Here is a 24,225-nt window from a genome sequence, read left to right as displayed (position 1 = left end):
CCGCGGAGTGAGGCCAGGAGAGACTTCAAGCCTCCAAGGACACAGATGAGGCTAAGGCTGAGTTGAATGCAGCCCCTCCCGCGGCTCGACCCCTCTCCAGTGTCTCTCCCTTAAGGTGCTTCTCCCAACAGCAATGGGTCGAGATGTAAAGACTCTACATTATTTTTCCGCCCACCCTTTAGCCCCCGAGGAGACAGACAGTGTAGACTTTAAGGTACAATTGCTTCCCCTCTGTCGCGGCGGGGTGGGGAGCGTGGGAAGGGGACAGCCGCGCAAGGGGCCAGCCTGCTCCAGGTTTGAGCAAGAGAGGGAGAGGGAGGTCCACGGAGAGACAAGAATCTCCCTCCTCCCATGTCCAAAAGGAATAAGAGCTGCGGGGCACACCGCCCGCCTCCAGATCCCCCATTCACGTTGAGCCGGGGCGCGCTCGGGGCGGCAGCCTGCAGTATCAGTATCAGTATCAGCATCAGCATCAGCATCTGCATCAGCATCAGCTCAGCTCAGCATTAGCTCAGCTGCCCTGAGGCTGCCGGCGGCTGTGAAGGAGCTCCAGGCTGCCCCCATCCCCACGCCCTTCTCAGCTCAGGGCGTCCATGAACGTGCGGATGGCCGGCGGGCGAGTGGCGCCTTCGCAATCGCTGCCGCCCCTCTAGGTGGAGGCACCGGGGACCGAACCCGTGTCTTAGAGCTCGACTGCGGACGAATCCCGGGGCCGCGCGCCTCGCGGGAGAGCGGCCGCCGTGCGGCGCGGAGGGATACGCCTCGTCCGCACCTCCCCTCGCCGCGCCCCCGCCTTCGCCGCCCTCCCCGCCCGGCTCTGCTGCCGCCGCGGCGGCCGCTGCTGCTGCTTCTGCCGCCGCTGCCGCCGCTGCTGCCTGGATATAGTGCGGCAAGAGCGGAGCTTGCAGTCACTTTGCGAGGAGGAGCGCGCGGGCTGCGGGCGGCTGGGGCACCGCGGGAGCGGCGGCGGCGGCTCTAGCAGAGGCGGCCGGGACAGCGAAAGGTTCTCTCTCCAGGGCTGGACTTAATAACTTTGAAACTGTCCACCGGTGTCACGTCCTGAACATGAGCCTCCTCCTCTCCTTCTACCTGCTCGGGTTGCTTGTCAGTAGCGGGCAAGGTAGGAGTGTGGTGCTTTATTGCATTTACTTTCCCTCCCCCTTCCACCCGGCCAAGAGAGGCAAAGAGGGAGGCGCAGGAAGAATTAAATGAAAGAACTAAAGTTACAGTTATTGTTGTTGTTGTTGTTATTATTTTCGTTCTTTCTCCTAGCTGTCCCTAAAATTGTATCTGTTGTGTGGAGACCCTTAAATAAGAGAAGGGAGAATACAGAATTGGAGAGGGGAAATCAGTGAGCAGGATATCCAGGGAAACCGCTGCTTCTTCTTTTTTTTCTCCTCTGGGATTATGGCTTTCTTTTATTTTTATTATCAGAAATTGGATGAGTGTGTTGGTGTGCGTTAACAGTGAAATATCTGAGGTTGCGGAAGGAAAGGGCACGGTGGTGTTTTACAGAAGCAGCAAAAACTATCAGTGTTGAACTCATTTGCAAAATATCTGTTGTGTGCAAGACGTTCGATTCTTGGACTCTTTTTTTTCACCTCTTTCCCGAAACCCTAATTCCTGACTATGAAGTGAATGATGATGGCTTATTTCTGTTGGAAACTAAGAGAGGGGCCATGGATATCGTGTGTGAGAAAGCAAATGGATAAAACTAGGGATGTGTTGCAGTCATTCATTTTGACCCCAACCCCTTATTAATACAGAAAGGTGGAATCATTTTATAACATTACATTGTAATTACACCTGTAGGGGATTTTTGGGGTTGTGGGAGAACTGGTGGGAGCTTTTCTCTCTTAAAAAAAAAAATGAATAGCCTGGTAGAATAACCTGAGAGGGAATTTGTGGAAGCTATCACTGTTTGTCTCTAGATAGATAGATATGAATTTATCTGGCTGTTTAGATAGTAAACGTTCACATGAAATATACTTACAATAAATGGAAGCATTTTCAACTGTCCAGACAAGTTTGGACGTTTAATTAGGGACACAAAATGCTAAAACATGCATTGGTGAAAGTCTTTAAAGGAAAAATAAAATAGCACTAATTTTGAGATATGTAATGATTGCAAAGAATGTTATGTTGTTAGTGTAGCGTGAAATTGTTTTTTTAAAAGAATATAATAAATTACAAGACAAGTTAAGATATCCCCACGATATTCAGTGCTAAGCATTTTTAGCCTCTTCGGTATTGCTCGTTTGGTCCAGCAGGGGGTGGTAGAACTCCATTTTAAGCACAGAAGATGGTTGTTTCTGCTCTTCACAGAGTCCTTCTATCATTCTTCAGCAGGGCTTGACATTTTGGATGTGAAGCCTTCCTTTTTCTGCCCTTCTCCTCCCCACAGCTATAGTGTTAGTGGCGGATGAAACACGACTGGATGCAGATTTAATGTTCATAAATCAGTATGCAAATGTTGGATATTCCTATAGTTTGTAAAGTGTCTTGATAAGATTCTGCTCATTTTCCCTTCCTAACATAGAGTATGAAATATTTCATTCTTAGCAAAATTGCAGATATGTCCATCTGAAGCTAATACTAGCCCAGTTCGTTAATTCAGTGGTTCTTAACCAAAGATCAACATACACATATGTCCTACAGATATGCTGCTTTAATTTTCAGATAGCTGCTGATTGTGTTTAACTGTTCATTTGTGGCATAGACAGGTATTTTTGATCACTAGGAAACAATCCCTGAAAATTGCAGTTAAAATACAACTGCAATTAAATAAGTGTAGATGGTGTGGGGCAGAATGGGGGCATAATAGGAAGCAAGCTTATGCAGACTTAGGATTACATTGTGAGTGGTTTGGAGAAGAAAAATGTCTCAGTTGTGGAATCTGAATTTATCATTGCAGAGGCTAAGTGTGTTGGAATTTGGAGACGTAGGAAATTAGAAATGTTTAGATATGTAGGTTTAAACAGTACACAGAGACATAAAATTTGGATGTGTACATGTAACATAGACGTGAAATTGTGATTCAGCTAATTTATAAGTCAGGATACAAGGTGGTTATGAAGAGGTACTCTGAGACAAGCATCTCTGAAGGGGAGCCCATATTCACTGTAATGAAACAGGGTAGAAGGAGACCATCATTGTAAAGATCTCTCTATCTAGTACAATTTCACAATGTGTGGCACTCATAGAGGCACGGATATATATCAGAGAGACCTAGCTTTTGTGAAAAGGAACATATAGTACTTCTATGCCATGTGTCCTGATGAAGTCAGAGAGGCTTGGGTATAGATATCCTCATCCTGGGGTCCAATTCCTCTATGCTAGTGTTTTGTTCTCTAATTAAGGATGCAGCAGCAAGTATCAGACACACCACTGGGAGCTGTTTAAAAAAAATAGACCTAGTGTAACTCATAATTTTGTTTATTCTCTTGTAAAGAGGGCCATGGAAAAGCCACCAGTCAGTGATCTCTGGTCTTGCCTTAGAAATACTAAAATCCCAGCTTGCTGATTTATGTGTCCAACAATATACTTGCAGGGGATTTTATGAAGCATGATTGAAGCTATTGCTTTGGAAAGTGGTGTGCAGTCATATTGGGGAAAGGCAACAATGATGTATTCCCTTTTTAGGAGTCAAAACGTTTTGAAGTGAAGCAGTTGAATAGGAGAAAATGACATTAAGTGAGAACCCGACTAACTTAAGTGAATGCCAATACTATAATTAGCTAACGAGGCCTAATAGTTTTCTTGTAACTCTCAATACAACCTTATTGTTGTACAGTAGTAAGACGCTTTTTTTTTTATTGTAGCAGAAATACTCCTTTAAAAGCCTCTAATTTCCACTGCAAGATTAATGTATAATGAAGGAAGGTTAGAATGTTATTGTGAAGTCTGAATTTAATTGTCAATGAAAGAAAATTCTGTAATTCTGTAACTTTTGCAATTATTTTTCCTTTGTGTTCAAAACTTGGTCACAGGCTTTGTAATCATAACTCTCAAGTGATAACTTCAGTTTCTGATTAACTGCATTTGCTGTTTGGATCTTTGTATATTCAAATTCCCAAACTGTTGTATGTATGGATTGCTTTCGTGAGAGTTTTTACATTTTTAAAATCACTTCCTTCTTCCTTTAAAAATTAAACAAGTATGATTAATAAGCATTTTTCCTGGATGTTCACATATATAAAATAGAAGCACTGTTATACTAAAACCTAAGGTAAGAATAATGCTATTCATCTCTCTTGCAATCCAGTTCAAACATACCACTTAGAACACTTACCTAAGCCAAAATCGTGAGGAAAGGAGGGGTGAATTGCCCAGTTGATCAGTTAAAGCAGACATCTGCTTACAGTTATTCTCTTTGGTGAAGTGCTAGTAAGTCATTGTACATTAGAGCAATGTACCTTCTAAAAATAGAGCACAGGTGTGTGAGTGTCTACTAGTTTGAAGATTACAGGAGAGATCGCCACAAACTCATCTTCTGTCTAGGCTGTTACAAGGCTCCAGCCTCTCTCGTATGCTTTTTCTATCTGCTCTGCTCTAATTCTTTGATATCAGCCTCTTTGTGTAAAGTTTCTATTAAATCGACTGGGTCTTCTTTTGCACGTGGGGAAGATAGGCTAATGTAAATTAATATCTTTATTGTCAAAGAGTAACCCAGAGGATTTCCCTCCCTGCTTCATATCAAAGGAGTTAGGCAGAGCATTTTCTCACTTTTAATGCAGAATCGGAGCCCATAGAGCAAGAAGGGAAGTTGGTGGGTCCCGAGAGTGTCAGATGAGTCTTTCCAATGACACAGGGAGCTAATTTTCTCCCCGAGGTACTGTCCTACTAGAGAAGCAATTAATGGAACAAAAGAACCTCATTCAGTACCAAAAGTTAGACTTCATATGATTTTGTAAATAAAATGGCCTTCTTTCAAAAATAGGGCTAGTTTGTAATGAAACTGAGAAATGAGCTACAGAGATTGAGGCTAGTAACCAAGCTGAACAGTGTAATTTGTTTTTGCCTGTCCTTGTGTGGAAGCAGTGCAAATAGTAACAGGATCGACAATCTGAGGACTCTGGAACTGGTCCTTCTGCATTCTGTCTTTTAACATTTGGGAAATCATTGTAACATCTCTTTTCAGGGCCATCTCTCACAGCAATGAATTTTTGAGAGCATGAAGAAAAGTGCTCAATAACTGATAGAGTGATTCTAAATTGCCTTATTTCCCCCCAAAATGAAATTAATCCCCTGAGTGTTGATGTGTGCAAAATTAATTTAATAATTCGAATATACTTCTCAAGGGACTATCATTGTTTTTCAAATTTTATTGTCCTAAATTTTAAATTTATTGTTCCCTTTATACAATCCCAATTAAACCGAGGATAGGCCTATTTAAAAGATTATAAATTTGTTTTAATTTTCCAAATTACATGATATGAGAACACTTTAAGATGCGACCAGTGCTTTTATGCTTTTATTAAATGTAATATTCCTCCACTTTATAGAGCCAAGCTATCTCTAATTGTTCAACAAATAAAAGTGCTTCTCTCTGGTGCTCTTTTAAATATTTTAATAACTTTTAACAATTTACAGTTATAATAAGAGTACTAATCCCAAATAGATATTAACATATTTCCTAGTTTTTTATGTTCACTTGTGCTACTAACAATCCATCAAACATTACGAGACATTTTAGAAAGCTATGAAGTAATGAAACATCTTGAATTTAAATCAAGATGTTTGAATTTAAATCATTAAGAAAGATAATGGGGAATTTTGAGAATATTTATAAGCATGGCAATCAAAATATTATAGTTGGAAGAATTTCAGGTCCATTGATCAAATCTTTCTTGGCTCCATTTGATTTATGAGAACTCACAGGGATGAAGAAAATTCATTGGATTTGGAATCAGAAGACCTAGGCTACTAAGAGTCTCTTAACCTTGCAGAAGCAACTTATGCTCTTAGAACCACTATTTGCTTATTTGAAAATCTGATATTATAAAATCTGGCCAGTTGACCTTGATGCTCGGCCATGAGGAGCAATTGTAACAATAAATATGTATAGGCAGGCACCTTACCAAATGTCAACCCTACTGTGCTAGGCTTTGTTTATATTTTTAAATAATGTGTATACAGTTAAATTTGTGGTTTATCAACATTTATTTAGTTTTAAAAAATCATCATAAGCTGCTCTGTGATTAGAAAAAAATATCAAGGGGACAGAGATTACTTGTTATTGATAAGGGTGACTCATTCATCATTTATTCATTTATCTAACATTTACAGAATACCTGCTCTGTCCCAGACACCTCATAAGACAGCATTACTAGGAATGGTTGCATAGATTGTGTGAAGAACAACTCCAGGGGGCGTCACTTATTGTCCTAGTGATGCAACACATACTGATTTTTACAGTTTGCCAGCAGATGGCAGTAAAAGGTTTTGAGGAATGATGCGCTTTTTTTTGTATCATGAATCCTTTCTGTGGACCAACATCAGGCTGGTGTTAAACACCGAGAGGCTTAGGATGGGCACATAATGAAGATAAATGACTTACTAAAGATCAAACAGAAAAGTAACAAGGTTAGTTACTAGAGCTCCAGTCTCCAAACTCTTCAGTTCTCCTAACACCAAACTTGTTCATAGATTTTATTTAAATGAATCTATCTTCAGCTCAAAAATAATAATATATCTTCAGCTCAAAAAATAAAAAATATATTTAAATTCTGTGCCATTTTGTCAGATAATCAAATAACAAGCACTTTTTGAGGCCTTAAAATGAGAATATTATCAGCACCTTCTAACAGTACCGACCACTTGTACAAAGTGCTTTCAGTCACCTTATAACTTATGATTATCAATGAGTCAAGAGACTATTAGCTTTGTTTTATGGATGAAGAAATTGAGGAACAGAAGAATTATCTGATTTGTCTATATCACTTATTTTTGTAGTTATCTGGAACTAGGAGTAGATTTTCCAACTTCTAGTTGCATACCTATTTTTGATGTATTGTTGATTCATCTGTTTAAAAATGTGCATGTGTGTGGAAAATTCAATGTTGATAATTACAAAAACAAATAATATACATTTAAAAAGCCAAATAAGCATGATAGAGATACATAATTTGTTCAACAAAATATTATAAAATGACAAAATATATCATATAATTAATTAAACACTAAGTGGTCTGAGTCCTTGGCAGTTTGGTGCCTAGAGTGAGCTAAAATTGATGGTGTTTACTAACTGACAGGCTCTCTTGTCATAATCCTCTGTTAGCTTGTTATTATTATCATTATCGTTCCTTTATCCATGAGGGCCATGAGACATAGGGAGTTTAAATAACTGTCTAAGATTGTACTGCTTGGAAATGAGGGTTTGCATCTGGGACATGTCCAAAGCCTAGACTCTTACCAGGACATCACCTTGCCACTCAGTGAAACAGAAACGGCTTCAATATAGTGAGAGTAAATGGAGAAAATTATTAATACAAGGAGAAGAAAAATGAGTGAACAAATTGTAAGAAGGGAGGGGCGTGTTGAGAGAATAGAAATAATCCAGTTTAATGAATCCAAGGATTCATTAAGCAGTTTGGAAAGGTGAGCCTCTGCACTCACTTCTGGAAATAGTGGTGGAAATGGAAGATGGAGTGACCTGGAGGCCGAGCTGCTTTGACTCTAGTGTAGATCTTTGGGAGCCATTATTTGGGCAGGAGAGTAACATGGTTAAATTTTGGTTTGCTTTTAAGTCTACTGACCATGGCCGTGTGTAGGATGGACCAGAAGAAAAGAAAAAGGAGTAAGTGGACATGGCACATGTGTCTATGGAAGACTTAATAGGATCTTAGTAACAAATACAAATTGAGAAATTGGTAGGAAGGTGCCTCATGAAGTTTTAAGTTTATTTAACAGGAAAAAAAAAGGTTACATCTTAATAGAAATAGGAAAAATAAATGAAAATGTACACCAGTTTTAAGTAATTTTTAACTTGCTATTTTTAAAATTATATGTCAAATTGCTGTATTCATGGCACATCTAGATAAAAATGTCAATAAATTTGAAAATGGAAACTGTTGATCTTTTTATTGGCCAATTCTTCAGAATAATTTCTTCACTTTTATTTGTCATCCGTCTTTATCTTGTTCTTCCATCCCCATTTATACTTTAAATGTTGTGTAGTATACTTCCGGAATTTTGGGTAAAATCTCAGAAGTATGTAGGTAAAATTTGTTTTCATTATATATTCTTCATTTAAGTCATCGTCTCTGCTTTATTTATAGTTTCTTTTTCTTTTTAACACTGGCACACCAAAACAAAATAAAATCCAGGAGAACCCCCCCCCCAAAAAAAACCCTAAAAACTTACATGAAAGAAGATTTTTGTATTGAATATATAAAATTTTAACATTTTTCTGTTAGTGTCCAGGGGAGGAAAAAAAGAACTAATATTTTTGAGCACCTCCTCTATGCCAAGAGCTGTGTTGAGCATTTTTACTCATTGTCTCATTGAATCCTGATTAAACCACATTTGATAGATGACCTTCCTGAGATTAAGAGTGACTGATTTGCCCGGAGATTTTAAGTTCCTTCTTTAGGCTGACACCCACATTTATACCAAAGAGCATTAAATACATTGAAGATATGATTCGGTCTTTTTTGCTACAGTGTTTGTTTCTTGGATGCATCTTATCTTTTTACACCATTGATAAACCAGGGGATGCTGTGTTATAATGCAGAAATTGCGTTGATCCATGGGTTGGGAGTGGTGGCTCACATCTGTAATCTCAGGACTTTGGGAGGCCAAGGCCGGCAGGTCGCTTGAGATCAGAAGTTTGAAACCAGCCTGGGCAGCATGGCAAATCCCCGTTTTTACCAAAAATACAAAAATTAGCTGGGCATGGTGGTGCATGCCCCACTAGTCCCAGCTACTTGGAAGGCTGAGGTTAGAAAATCACTTGAGTCTGGGAGGCAGAGGCTGCAGCAAGCAGAGATTGCATCACCGCACTCCAGCCTGGGTGACAGAGTGAGACCCCATCTCAAAAAAGAAAATAAAGAACATTGTGTTGATCCATACATGATTTTCTCCACTCATTAGTTTCTTAAGTAAGAGCCAGGCTTCCTCACAATTATGGAGAAAGCCTTAGCAAGCTATGAAGACATTAAGAAAAATATGAAAAAATCAACTTAAGGCCCTTCCTTTAGTACAAGCATTCATTTACTTAGTAGCTTTAAGAACGTCTTGATTTCTGCTGTAATAGGCATCTCGTGAAGTTGAAAGTGCAGCTGAAGAAGCTGGGAAGTCATTTTGCCTGGTGAAAAATGATGTTTGTTTTTTGTTTACTTTGTTGTTTTTATTTTTTAAAGGCTACCCCGTGGATCATAGTTTGCATTTTAAAGTGAATGCCCTTCAGATCTTGCATCCTGATAGAGGGTGCAAAAGCTAGGTGCAAATACCAGCAGAGATTTAACTATGCTAGTGTTGTAATTAAGACTTTTATGGTTTTTGCTGGTGCTTGTTTACAGATTTCTGCAGGTTTTGAATGTTCTGCCTCCTAATCCAGTCTTTTCCCATAAAGTATGATGTTTTTTACTGCACAAGTTTTCAGACCCCAGAGATTTTCAGGGATGTAAATATGGTGTGATATCAGAATTGCATGTCTCTACTTGTAAAATCAGCCAATGTACTATAACTAAAACCTATATTATAATATGAATAGGTCCCAATGTAAGAAAATAAGCACACTTGTAGTTTGTTCTCAATTTTAATGAGAGGACTTGGGGACATTTTTTCTATTATTGTAAATTGTTCATTCCCAACAAGGTTTTTTGGTACCTCTGTTACCAGAAAGGGGTCCCAGTCCAGAACCCGAGAGAGGATTCTTGGATCTTGCGCAAGAAAGGATTCAGGGCAAGTCCACAGAGTAAAGTGAAAGCAAGTTTATTATGAAAGTAAAGGAATAAAAGAATGGCTACTTCATAGGCAGAGCAACCCTGAGGTCTGCTGGTTGCCCATTTATTGTTCTTCATTATATGCTAAACGAGTGGTGGATCATTCATGAATTTTCTGGGAAAGGGGTGGGCAATTCCTGAAACTGGAGGTTCCTCTCCTTTTTAGATGATACGAGGTAACTTCCGCAAGTTTCCATGACATCTGTAAACTATTATGGTGCTGGTGGGAGTGCCTTTTAGCATGCTAATGCATTATAACTAACATACTATGAGCTGTGAGGATGACCAGAGGTCACTCTTGTGGCCATCTTGGTTTTGGTAGGTTTTGGCCAGGTTCTCTACTGTAGGCTGTTTTATCAGCAAGGTCTTTATGACCTGTATCTTGTGCCAACCTCCTATCTCATCCTGTGACTTAGAATGCCTAACCATCTGGGAATGCAGTCCGGTAGGTCTCGGCTTTATTTTACCCAGCCAGTATTCAAGATGGAGTTGCTGTGATTCAAACGCTTCTGATGTTTCTAATACTAGGCTTTCTGATTATTTTTATATCCATTGTCTCACTTAATTTTTCTCTGATTATTATTCTCTACTAATCACTGCCTGAAGAGAGCAGTTTCTATGTTCTAGCTTTAACTTTGTAAGTATCATGCATGAGAGAAATGCTAAGAACAGATTATGTGAAGATTAATATATACAGTGAGCTGTGTCCCATATACTTTGATTTGTGACATTTACGTGCTTTTGATTAAAAAAATTATTTACTTAGATAAATCACAACTTTCTGATACCAGCTGAAATTAAGCACATTTTTAATCTTGTTCACTCTTTATGATACTATTTAGCGTAGAAAAACTGGCTTCTTGCTACTTATTCTATAGATTACACACTAATCTTTACACCAGGTAAAACTTCTGAATCATCAAAGGGTAAGAATTATACTATGGTAATATTTTTGAATGTATGTACTATACCTTGTGGGACATATTAATTGACAAAACACTTATAGTCAATTTTAATTTACCTAATGAAGCCCCACAGTTATCCTGAAAGGTAGATAGTATTTCTGATTCAGAATAGGATAATAAACTTCAAAAAGGTGAAATTACTTGCCCAAACAGAATGCTTAAAAAAACGTTAGGGCCAGACTTGATATAAATATTTTACTCCAGATACATCATATTTTCCTGTTATGTTTCTGGTTTTACTTAAAGGTTTGTTTCACTCACATCCATGAAGCAGTTACCAAAAATTACTTCTTGGTATGAAACGTATTTAATATCATTATGTTCTTCAGAGTTTACTTTTGGACTGAGTTTATAAGATGCCATTAATTTTAATTGGAGATCTACCTTTTGTTCGAAATGTTTGGAAGTGTTTGACTTAGAACTGTTAATACTTTTGCCTTGTATTCATTGAACAATCCTATTCTCTCAGCCTCGTTGCTTATTACTGTGCACACCAGTTCATTCAACAAATGTTCATTAATTTGTACCAGTCATTGTTAAAGGCTTTGAGGGGCCAATCAAAGATGAGATAATATACCTGAATTCTGCACTTCAAACTTACAGTGCTTTACTGTGACCTTCCATGTGAACTCCATGGGAGCAAAAATGCCTTTCCCTGCTAGCGTCCCATTAAATGCAATGTACTTGAATAGAGAGAATAGAGAGTTTGCTGTAAATTCATATGTGTATTCCTAGAACATGGTAGAAGCCCAGCAAATATATGCTGAATGCATATTTAAATATTACCCGGCAGGAGCCAAATTGACTGATTTTAAAAAGCATATTTACTTCTGCCTTTGTATAATGATTTGTTTTGTTGAAAATATATATGTTGGCCTATGTGTTTATTTCACACATTTTGTTTATATCACTGACATGCATATAGCAGATCTTCCATAAATATATGAACATCTATAAAATAATAAAGTCACAGTTATTATCTACTTCAGGAGGAATAACAAGGATGAATCACCTTATCCCTGGTCTTATGTCCTCGTTGAAAATTAATTAGGCTTGGAATAGAGAAAACTGAAATCGTTCTGTGAGATTTGTTCTTTTGAAGCCTTATCTGAGGCATAGGAGATGGTTATATAGTTGGAGTCTCAAGACTGTTCAATACATATATTGAAATATATAAATAAATGAGGGGGATATAATATCTTGATAAAGGTATAATTAACTAGATTAGATATGGTCAATAGTAAATGTCTGCTGTGTCGATAAAGCAAGTATTTAAAGTCCTCAAAATCAAGATAATCCCCCATGGTTAATTAAAAGTTGATTATTCATTCTATTCTTATTGGAAACCAATTCTGAACTGTATGTATAGTAAGAGAAGTAAGAAAATACTTGTTTTATCTTAATTTTAGAGAGATACTTGAGTGTTTTCTCTGTTTTAAAAAAATGAAATTTCATTTAACCTCAAAAATCCTCCTTTGCCCTCTGATAGCTGTGTGTGTGTGTGTGTGTGTGGGTGTGTGTGTGTGTGTGTGTGTTTTAATAATTTTTATGGTGTTCTCGAGGTCCAACTTCAGTGTTAAAAGCATTTAAGTTTATTGGATGGAGTACATTTTCGGATACCCCAGAAAATCTTTATCACCTATTTATCTGTGTGCCTGCCATTTATCTATTAATGTTACCATTATTATATATGCTGCTTTTAACTTGAAACACAGTTTGCAATTAAAGAAATTACTAGTGCTTCTGATTTATCTATTTTTACTTTTATCTCCCTCCTCAAATTTTACATATAATCACTTTAATTGGTAATCTAGATGAGTTATTTTATTTCAAAGCCCCCTCATACGCGCTATGCTAATGCATTTTACCTCTGTGTGGGTTGCAGGTGGTCTGCAATTGAAGAACAAAACTTAACCTAGGTTGTTCAATGGCTTTATGAGGTCCTCTGTGCTTTTCAAAAACCTTCATCACCACATCCAAAATGGATATGAAATGTTCAACTTTACTGTGCTCGTGCTATTAAAATAACACTTCTTAGTACACAATTAAGAGCTATTATGCAATACCCTAAGTTGTTAATGTATTTTTGCTTTCAAGTCCCTGTATCATTTTTATTTTAATGAAACATTTTATGAAAAATAGCCTCCTTCCTACACTGTGCATTAATACAGCGATTGTTTGATGGACAGTGACTTCTTTAATCAGGAAATACCTCTTTCTTACTAGGAAAATCAAAGGATTAAACTATTGACTATGGGAGGAAAGAGGACTTTGTTATTAGTCAAGTGTCACATGAGCTTTCCTGCTTAGCTGCCTCTCACTCCCATGCCTTTTACCTCATTTTAAAGTCTCTAAGTCTCAGGTGATGGACATGGATGTGGATGTGTGATAGAAGAAGATAAATCTTTATAAGTGTAAAGTGTCATTACTAATTAGAACTCCGAAACACATTCTAACCTCCCAGTAGAAACGCATGCAGGGAGCTGAGGTTGAATGATAAAGGGAAGTGAATACTCAAAAACTAATGACTGTTTTGTTTCAAGGAGGATAATTCATCAGCTAAAGGGGAATGGAATGTGGGTGGTTGTGTTAGAAGGGTGAAGAGCTTGGATAAAATCTAATATAGTTTCATGCATACAGGGGAGAAAAAGATACCCAGAATGTATAGAATGATTATAGTCAACCTTGTTTCCTTAATGATCAGTGTGTAGTTTTAAGTATTTGGTGAATTAATTGAATGAAAGAAGGAAACCTGCCATTTATTCTGCAGGAGTTTTTTTTTCCATAGGGATTACATCATTTTTAAATTCAAAACATATAAGAAATCTGAACTATTATTTTAAAGATGAGGGAACTGGTTTTCATAAAAGATATGTAGCATCTAATAAGGGAAGGATCTGGAATTCAAATTCAGGAATATCTGATTCTAAAATGATGCTCATTTCACTGACGGAAACATAGTCCCTTGAAGAAATGAGGAATTGCAGAAGGAAAAAGACAAGCACCAGGAGTAGCTCTAGCTTCAGGTTTTTATCATTTTTTCTGGCCAATTCTCCCCCTGCCTCCCACCCAGCTCTATAATACATATATTTACAGTATACGGCATGATTTTTTGACATACGTATGTATTGTGAAATTATTAAACTAAGTATCTATCACCTTACATAGTTATTTTTGTTGTTGTTAGAACATCTAAGATCTAGTCTCTTAGCAATTTCCAGGTATACAATACATTTTTAACTATAGTCGCCGTGCCATGCAGTACATCTTCAGAACTTATTCAACAGAATGAAAAGACTACCTATGGAATGGGAGAATATATTTGTAAACTATACCTCTGATAAGGGGTTAATATCCAAAATGTATAAGTAGTTCAAATAACTCAATATCAAGAAAACAAATAACCCAATTTAAAGAAAAGTGGGCCAAACACCTGAGTAGGTATCTTCTAAAAGCTGACATATATATGGTCAACAGGTGTACGAAAAAATGCTCAACATTAGTCTTCAAGGAAATGCAAATTAAAAACCACAATGAGATCTCACCTTACACCTGGTAGATTGTTATAAAAAAGACAAAATCTAATGTTGGTGAGGAGAACAGAGAAGCCTCATGCATTGTTTTGGGAAATAGAAATTAGTACAGACATTATGGCAAATAGTATGGAGGTTCCTCAAAAATGAAAAAATGGAAATGCCATATCATCAGTTCATTACTTTTGAATGGCCAAATCCAGGTTAGTGACTGCCAATTGGTAAAGGAGTAACTCTTTTAGAGACTTAAAAGATTAATAAACATGGAGAACTAGCAGGATTTAGAGATAATAGGGTGGGGTTTAGAGTGGTTGTAAGGTGGGGAAACTTGATTGTTTAGATTAGTGTAATTCGTTAAGAACTACATAACATTAATATTTAAATATGAGCTGTATCTTTAAATGGCCTTTCTTATTGTGAATCACTATAATGATTAATAATTTAGTAAGCCATCAGTCTGTGGATGACTTACTGAATATTATCATAGTGAAATTACATCAGTTTAGGGTGCTTTTAGGGGCAAAGAAGAGAAGGACAAATTCAAAATGGCTTAAAAATAATCTATTATAGCACAGGAGAGGCCTTATAGAGGTAGATTTTAATTTCATGTTTCTACTCCTGGTTTTGGCTGTTTTTACTTGGCTTTGTGGAAGAAACTTGTCTTCAGCAACTCAAAACATCACATACTTATGTACTTACCTGAAGTTGGGAAAGAAAGAAATATAGGTGCAGTTTATTTTATTGTTTCCTTTTATTGCATTTCACAGATACTGCATATTTTTTACAAATTGAATGTCTGTGGCCACCCTGTGTCACGCAAATCTATCAGCCTCCTTTTTCTGATAGCACGTGCTCTCCTTGTGTCTCTGTGTCACATTTAGGTAACTGGCAATATTTCACAGATTTTATTATTATTATTATGTCTTTATGGTCATCTGTTATCATTGATCGTTGATGTTACAATTGTAATTATCTTAGGGTACCACAAAGCATACCCACATAATCACAAACTTAATCAATTTATAAGTGTCGTGTATCCTCTGCTCCACTGACTGGCTGTTTCCTGGTATTTGTCCCTCTCTTCAGACCTTCCATTCCTTGAGACACAACAATATTGAAATTAGGCCAATTAATTAACCCTACAATAGCTCCTAAATATTCAAGTCAAAAGACGGGTCACAGGTCTCTCCCTTAAAATCAAAAGTTAAAAATAATTAAGTTTAGTGAGGAAGGCATGTTGAAAGCCAAAATAGGCCAAAAGCTAAGCCTCCTGTGCCAGTTAACCAAATTATGAATGCAAAAAACACAATTATTGAAGGAAATTAAAAATGCCACTCCAGTGAATACACAAATAAGAAAGCAAAGCAACCTTATTGCTGATAAGGAGAAAGTTTTACTGGTTTGGATAGAAGAGCAAACTAGCCACAATATTCTCTTAAACCAAAGCCTAATCCAGAGAAAGGTCCTAGTACTCTAATTCTGTGGAGGCTGAATTGGAGAGGTGGGGTGAGACAGGTGAGGAAGCTACAGAAGAAAAGTTGGAAGCAAGCATAAATTAGTTCACGAGGGCCAGGTGTGGTGGCTCACGCCTGTAATCTCAGCACTTTTGGAGGCTGAAGTGGGCAGATCATTTGAGGTCAGGAGTTCGAGACCAGCCTGACCAACATGGTGAAACCCCGCCGTTACTAAAAATACAAAATTAGTGGGGGCATGGTGGCACATGCCTGTAATCCTAGCTACTTGGGAGGCTGACCCAGGAGAATTGCTTGAAACTCAGAGGCGGAGGTTGCAGTGAGCTGAGATTGCGCCATTGCACTCCAGCCTGGGCAACAAGAGTGAAACTGCATCTCAAAAGAAAGAAAAAGAAAAAAGAAATTGGTTCATGAGGTTTAAGGAAAGAAGCCATCTCCATAACATAAAAGTCAAGGTGAAGCAGCAGATGCTGATAGAGAAGCTACAGCAAGTTATTCAGAAATTCTAGTTAACATAGTTGATGAAGGCAGGACTACACTAAACAACAGAATTCTAATATAGAAGAAACAGCCTTCTATTGTCAGATGATACTATCTAGAAGTTTCATAGCAAGAGAAGAGAAGTCAGTGCTTGGCTTCAAAGTTTCAAAGGACAAGCTGACTTTCTTCTTAGGGAATAATGTAGCTGGTGACTAAGCTGAAGCCAATGCTCATTTGCTATTCTTATAGTCTTAGGGTCCTTAAGAATTATGCTAAATCGTAATCCCAGCACTTCGGGAGGCCGAGGAAGGTGGATCATGAGGTCAAGAGATCGAGACCATCCTGGTCAACATGGTGAAACCCCATTTCTACTAAAAATACAAAAATTCGCTGGGCATGGTGGTGCACACCTGTAGTTCCAGCTACTCTGGAGGCTGAGGCAGAAGAATAGCTTGAACCTAGGAGGCGGAGGTTGCAGTGAGCCGAGATCACGCCACTGCACTCCAGCCTGGGCAATGGAGTGAGACTCCATCTCAAAAAAAAAAAAATTATGCTACATCTACTCTGACTGTGCTCTACAAATGAAACAAAAAGCTGGGATGACAGCACATCTGTTTACAACATGATTTACTGAATATTGTAAGCTCACTGTAGGGACCTACTTCTCAGAAAAGAAAAAAGTTCCCTTCAAAATATTACTACTCATTGACAAGCCTCTGCTCAATCAAGAGCTCTCATGGAGATGTACAAAAAGATTAACGTTGTTTTTATGCCTGCTAGCACAACATTCATTCTGTAGCTCAGGGATCAAGGAGTAATTTTGACTTTTGCTTTTATTCTTTAAGAAATACATTTCATAAGGCTATAGCTGCCATCGGTAATGATTCCTCTAATGGATCTGGGCAAAGTCAATTGAAAATCTTCTGGAAAGGATTCACCATTCTAGATGCCATTAAGAATATTTGTGGTTCATATGTCATATGTCAACATTAATAGGAGTTTGGAAGTTATTCCTCATATTTCTCCATCCTCATGGATGGCTGAGGGTTTCAAGACTTCAGCAGAAGTAGTAACTGCAGATCTGATAGAAAGAGGAAGAGAAATAGATTAGAAGTGGAGCTTGAAGATGGGACTGAAATTCTGCCATCTCATGACAAAACTTGAATGGATGAGAAGTTATTAGCTTCTTATGGGTAAGCAAGGAAAGTGATTTCTTGAGATGGAATCTAATTCTCGTGAAGATGTTGTGAACCTTATTGAAATGTAAACAAATTATTTAGAATATTACATACACTTAGTTAATAAAACAGTTGGAGGTTTTGAGAAGATTGACTTCAATTTTGAAAAGCATTCTACTGTAGGTCAAATACGATCAAACTATGTTGCATGCTACAGAGAAATATGTTAGGAAAGGAAGAGCCGATTGAAAGCACCAGACATCATTGTCATGTTATTTTGGGAAATTGCCACAGCTGCTTCAACCTTGAGCAAACCCCTACCCTGATCAGGAAGCAGCCATGTTCATGGAGGCAAGACCCTCTACCAGCTAAAGGATTAGGACTCACTGAAGGCTTAGATGATCCTTAACTCTTTTTTAGCAATAAAACATTTTTAAATTAATGTATGGACATTTTTAGACATCATTCTGCTGCACACTTAATAGACTATAGTATAGTATAAACATAACTTTTACATGCCCTGGAAAACCAAAAAAATTGTGTTATTTAATTTATTGTGATATTTGCTTTATTGTGGTGTTCTGGAACCAAACTGGCAATATTTCCAAGGTATGCTTGTATTTCTGTTTTTTTTGTTTGTTTGTTTTGTTTTTGTCTTTTTTTGTTTTTGTTTTTGTTTTTTTTGAGATGAAGTCTCGCTCTTGTCCCCCAGGCTGGAGTGCAATGGCGGGATCTCAGCTCACTGCAGCCCCCGCCTCTTGGGTTCAAGCAATTCTCCTGCCATAGCCTCCTGAGTAGCTAGGATTACAGGCACCTGCCACCATGCCTGGCTAATTTTTTTTTTTTTGTATTTTTAGTAGAGATGGGGTTTCAACATGTTGGCCAGACTGGTCTCGAACTCCTGACTTCAGGTGATCCGCCCACCTCGGCCTCCCAAAATGCTGGGATTACAGACGTGAGCCACCGTGCCCAGCCGCCTGTATTTCTTTGGTTGATTTTCTTTGGAGGAAAAATCGCCTTAACCTGTGTTATCTAGCCAACTTCCCTCAATACTCATGGGCTGTAATCGTTTCATATGATCACTCCTAAATTGGCGGTGAGGAGAATGACATTAACATGATTTCCCTTCCCAAATCAACTCCCTTTTGCTGATAGGGAGATCTGCCTCCCTGGAAGTACATGACTGGCCAATCAAATTAGGTGTCCATCTTGCAAGGAAGAATGAAGCAGCGAGAATATTGTAGTCAAATGTGTCTGCTGCAGGAATGTTGAAAAGACCATTTTTGACAAAAATGCAAACAATATCAAAGCCAACGTTTATAAAGTTCTTACAGTGTACCATATTTATGTGCTTCGTATGTGTGATCTCATATGATTCTCCAAACTTTTGAGATGAATTCTCTTTTATAGATGAGGTAATGAAGAGATTTTAAAGAGTTAGATGACTTGCCTAACTGACAACACTGTTCAGTGGCAAAGCTGGGATTTGAAGTCAGTCTGATTGGCAAAAAGAGTTGTCTTCTACCAGCCAAGTTGCCTAAAAGAAAACCATTAGCATTGTGCATAGTGTTACTGTTGTTAAGTTTAAGAATGATAAGATAAGGGTATTAACTTGCTTTGTGAACAGGCTATGTTCTGGGCACTTTCCAAAAAAAAAAAAAAAGCTGTTATGCTTGAGCTTATTTAATACCTATATCTGCTTATATATTATTATTATTTTAAAAAGTTTTACAAATAAGGAAATTATGGGACAGAGTGATAAGTAATTTGCCGCAGGTCACATAGCTATGAAGTGGCCAAGGTGTGGTTTGAACTCAGGCTTTCTTTGGCTTTGAAGACCTGGGTGCCTCCCACTACACAGTGCTTGGGGACTATAGTCGATGTATGGCAGGAGAAGGGTAATAGATTTGGAATAAACCAAAATCGATACCCTTGTCTAGTCCTCCAAAAGCTTATGATATAAAAGAAGCTAACATTTTTCAAGGTAAATATTTTTATTGTTTTTATATTCTTTTCCAGAGTAGGTAGGAAAATAACATTTTCAAGTGTAAGGAGGATAAGGAAAATATTCATTTTGTTTCTGGAAGAGGAAGAGTTGGTTAAAAAATAGAAATGGGGCCGGGCGCGGTGGCTCACGCCTATAATCCCAGCACTTTGGGAGGCCGAGGCGGGCACATCATGAGGTTAAGAGATCAAGACCATCCTGGCCAACATGGTGAAAACCCATCTCTACTAAAAGTACAAAAAATTAGCTAGGCATGGTGGCACGTGCCTGTTGTCCCAGCTACTTGGGAGGCTGAGGCAGGAGAATCGCTTGAACCCAGGAGGTGGAGGTTGTAGTGAGCAGATATCACGCCACTGCACTCCAGCTTGGCAACAGAGTAAGACTCAAAAAAAAAAAAAAAAAAAAAAAAAAAAAAAGAAATAGAAATGGGAACCTGAGTCCTCTGTAGAGGGAGAAGTTGTAACTAAGAGTGTTGATTTGAAATGGACCAATGAGGCAAGTTAAATATCGAAGCATGGGCGATTATGCAGACTTACTAATCCGGGTTTATGCCTCGACTAAGCGGTGAGCTATATACTATTCCTCACTTTTGATTTCTTCCAAAAGCTGCACGGTGAATCAAAGGTTAGGGTAATACAAAATCATGGTTTGAAGCACTTGGTGTATGAAACTATGCACGTGCTCCGTAATTTCTTCTTTTTAGAATAGCTATGCTTTTTATTTGCCAGGCACTTGCACTAACACTGTTTTCTTGAAATAGCCAAAGCTATAAAATTTTATGTAAAATATATTTTTAAAATTTATGTAAAATATATATTTGTTTGTATAGGTCTGTGTATATGTGTGTGTATATATATTTGTGTGTATATACTTATACACATACATATATTAAATATATATGCATACAGGAGGTTGGGGAAACCATTCTATGCTGTATCAAAATCTTTCAATGCTGTATCAAAATGTTTGCTGTATTTGTTTCATTAGTTTCATTAGTACTGAAATTCATGAATATTTTACGTTATTAGTTCTTTGCTGATTTTTGCTCCTAAGAAGAAAATGTACTTCATTCTAAAACATTGGACTCATTATTTACACTTTGTATAACTGAAGACTATTTAGCCAGTGTTTAATTTCTCAAGACTACAAAACAATATCTGCTGTCTCCTTGTTACACAGAACAAAGAGCTAAACACCTCTCCCCACTATTTTTTCAAAGAAACTCCCAACACACAAGTATCCATAATTGATGATGTTTTCCATCAAAACATAGTCAGTGAATATAGATAAAATCGGCATTTGGAGTATGAATGTTTTGGTTCCAGCTCAGGGACTGTAATTGAACTGCATGCGCAGACTTGAATTCTTCATTTCAGTTTCTCTAGTTTGTAATTAAAGAGATGAAGGCTGTTAAGTTTCTGATGGTGTTATACTCTCTTTTACATTGGACTGCACAACTGAATTATAACACTTCTTGTTACAGTGCTGCTGAACAAATTTAACATATTTGTAATATCACAATAAGTATTGGATCATAAAATTATAGATGCATATTCTCTTGTATTTCAGTGGTCTGTTGTCGTGTCCCTTTTGAGAATTACTAAATAGATAATCTGCTTCTATTTCTGTTGACAGAGAACAGATTTCATTTGTGTAAAGAGCTTTTGTGAGGTTATGTATGTTGGTTCTTTTTTTCATATAAAGCATTTTCATATTTTCAGGTACTCAGGTCAACTAAGTGCACTTATTTGCAGCAAAATAAAAATGTTCAAATTAGAGAGTTTCTAGTAACTTTATTGCTAGCAGGTTTATGGTTTTATGGAAATAAAAATATTTAAGAGGAGCTTTCCTTTCTCTATAACTAGCATTGAATGGTTCTATTTTAAAACAATTCTTTGATTTACTTTTACTTCTTACACATTGGTGACACCAGTCAAAATTGTTTCTGAGGTTTTCAGAATTCACATCACGTGGCTGGTCATTGAAGCATTCTGGCTGAATGGTTGGATGCTAAATAGATTCGTGCCAGCACATGGCAGTTCCAGGCATTGAGGCCAATGACTGCTTAGTGCTGCGGTGAAACACTTTCCCATGCGCGAGTTGCTGGTGGTTTCCTGTGAATAAATTTGGATCCTGTGGCCCAAATAATTTCTTCGGCAAATAATTCAGTGTCTGTGTTTTGTTCCCAGTTCGGTTCCATGCTCAGTGAAGTCTCGCTCTGTATACTTAAATATCTAAATATTTTTCCCTTTAGCTTCAAAGCAAACTTTTCGATAATTAAACCCGCCAAAAATTTATTTTTATTTGTAGACATGCACACTTCAAAATTTATTTTTATTTGTAGACAGGCAAACTTCAAAATATTCTTCCATGCCATAGGTTTTATGATGATTAAACGGCACGGAGTTTGAGATCTGGCAGATTTGCATATAAATCTTGCTCATCCACTTGCCGGATGTGAGGTCTTCTGCAAGTCATTCAATGTTTTTCTTAAGAAAAGAATATTAAGAGTGTTCCTTAATATTTTCATCCATAGAATGAGGATAATAATATTAGTACTATTCACAAAGTATCCAATTAATATTAGCTCTTTTCCTTAATATTACAATACAGCCAATTTATAATTAATTTTTTTATTTTTTTCCAAGCCTCCTTTAAAAATATTCAAAGAAGATTTGGATATATGAAAAATGATGTTCCAGTAAAATGTCAGAATGTTTATCTTGAGGTAGTTACTAGCTTTGCAAAGTTACATTACCACTCTGCCACTGAATACATTGTATTCAGTTTTTGCATACTTCGCTAAGTGCCTAGGGCAGCTGATAAGTTTAGCCTTTGCGGGCTTTATGGTGTCTAGATCCTTTCTGCTTCTCTGCGTTAGCTGGGTGCCATCGTGGTGCAGGGCTTCATAGTCAGAATGTGGAATTGAGGGTAATTACTCAGTTTATTAACTGACCCACTGCATAAATCCTGAATCCATTACAAAGTTCAGTTTCTTTTCTTTTTTCTTTTCTTCTTACTTATTTATTTATTTATTATTTATTTTTGAGATGCAGTCTCCCACTGTTGCCTGGGCTGGAGTGCAGTGGCGTGATCTAAGTTCACTGCTACCTCTGCCTCCAGGTTCAAGTAATTCTCCTGCCTCAGCCTCCCGAGTTGCCTGGATTACAGGTGCCCACCACCAAGCCTGGCTAATTTTTGTATTTTTAGAAGAGATGGGGTTTCACCATGTTGGCCAGGCTGGTCTCAAACTCCTGACCTCAGGTAATCTGCCCACCTCGGCCTCCCAAAGAGCTGGGATTACAGGCGTGAGCCACTGCAGCCCGGTGACCAACATTCAGTTTCCCTCTCAGGGCTGTCCTCCACTCTCAAGGACTTTCCCTTTCTTCCCTGACGTTACTCAAACTGTGGTCTGGGCTCTGGTGGAAGCTTATTGTTGTTATTTTTCTCCACTTCTCTTCGTCTGTAACTCACCTGTAGACCTTGGTTGTGCCTCCACTTTGGGCAGTGTCTGTACTAGCAGCATTTCACAGCATGAACACAGCACAAGCACAGATGTTTCCACAATTCTGAGTAAGGCTCCACCTCAGCTCCCACTGATCCGGTCACGCCCAGAGGCTCAGCACGCTCTCCCTCGGGACGTGGCTGGTGGAGTTCCCCCCATAACCTGTGTTACCAGGTTTCCTGATTCGAGCTCTAGTGATGTCCCAGCTAGTTCCGTAACAATATGTTCTCTTCTAATATATTCATCCTATTAAAGGTATTATGGGAACACTTTTTAAATATCTTCCTCATTATAGTAGAGCAATAAAGACATAGGGGAGAGAGAAAACTTGGGCTCACTGTGGCCAAGTAGACTTCCCTATCTTTATACCCTCTGGAAGGCAGTCATTCTAGAGTACCATCCATGCTTGCAAAGACAAAGGCGTTTATCTCTCAAATATTTCTGTGGTGGTGATAGTAAAGATTGTGGCAGTAGGGTTGGTCAGGTAGGTTGGCCAGGTGTCTCCCGGGTCCCACAGAGAATTACAGCACAGGAAAGGAAAACATAGTATGCCAAGAGACATTTGATGATCTTCTGCTTTCATCCTTCCCAGCAATTTATTGCATTCTTCTCTTTAAGGAAATGGGAAACTGTTCTTAACCAGATGCATTCTTTTTCTATGGATCATTTTTTTTTGTAAACTCTTTGTTATGGGCCATTTAGTTATTGATATTTAAAGGGGTCCTTGTTAAGAAAACATTCATCTCTTTGAAGCACACGGATTTAGACTTTAAAACCCCAGCATTCAAGGCCATCCATTCTGCCGTGCTCTATTTTAAAGTGTGCCGTGAAAAGCAAAGTTGATGATGACTTTTTTTGGTTCTCAGCTTTTGCAGACCCCATCAAGCAATGGGTGGCTTAGTTCACTTCCATGGAAAGCCTGGAGAAACAAGCCTTAGAGAGCTTGTTTAGAGAGTGAGAAAAACTCAATACATAGACATGTAAGAACGAAATAGAAACAAACAGTAGGAGAGAAAATTGAGTCAACGGTGATTGTTAAGTTTATAAAAACTAGAAGGATTGATTTGATTCCCAACTTGCAATTCTAGAACAATTTTCCAGGGGTAGCTTTTTTAATCTTTCACAAGCTGATATTTTTTA

At 38.0% G+C, this 24,225-nt stretch overlaps 1 protein-coding gene across 2 annotated transcripts in view; it reads left to right on the top strand.

Moving 5' to 3' along the window:
• Nucleotides 1–834: 834 nt before the first annotated feature.
• Nucleotides 835–24,225, top strand: part of NCAM2 (neural cell adhesion molecule 2) — a 574,592-nt gene continuing 551,201 nt past the window's right edge. Inside the window, exon 1 of one of the 2 annotated variants that reach the window (XM_032175136.2) lies at nt 835–1,120. In XM_032175136.2, coding sequence (XP_032031027.1) covers nt 1,066–1,120 — 55 coding nt within the window. In that variant the 5' untranslated portion in view covers nt 835–1,065. The remainder of the gene's footprint in view (nt 1,121–24,225) is intronic. The other variant, XM_032175135.2, reaches the window with a different exon arrangement.

Source organism: Hylobates moloch, unplaced genomic scaffold, assembly GCF_009828535.3.
Source record: "Hylobates moloch isolate HMO894 unplaced genomic scaffold, HMol_V3 SCAFFOLD_14, whole genome shotgun sequence".
Classification (NCBI taxonomy): Eukaryota; Metazoa; Chordata; class Mammalia; order Primates; family Hylobatidae; genus Hylobates; species Hylobates moloch.
Note: the sequence above shows the minus strand (reverse complement) of the source record. Positions and strands in the feature narration are given on the sequence as shown.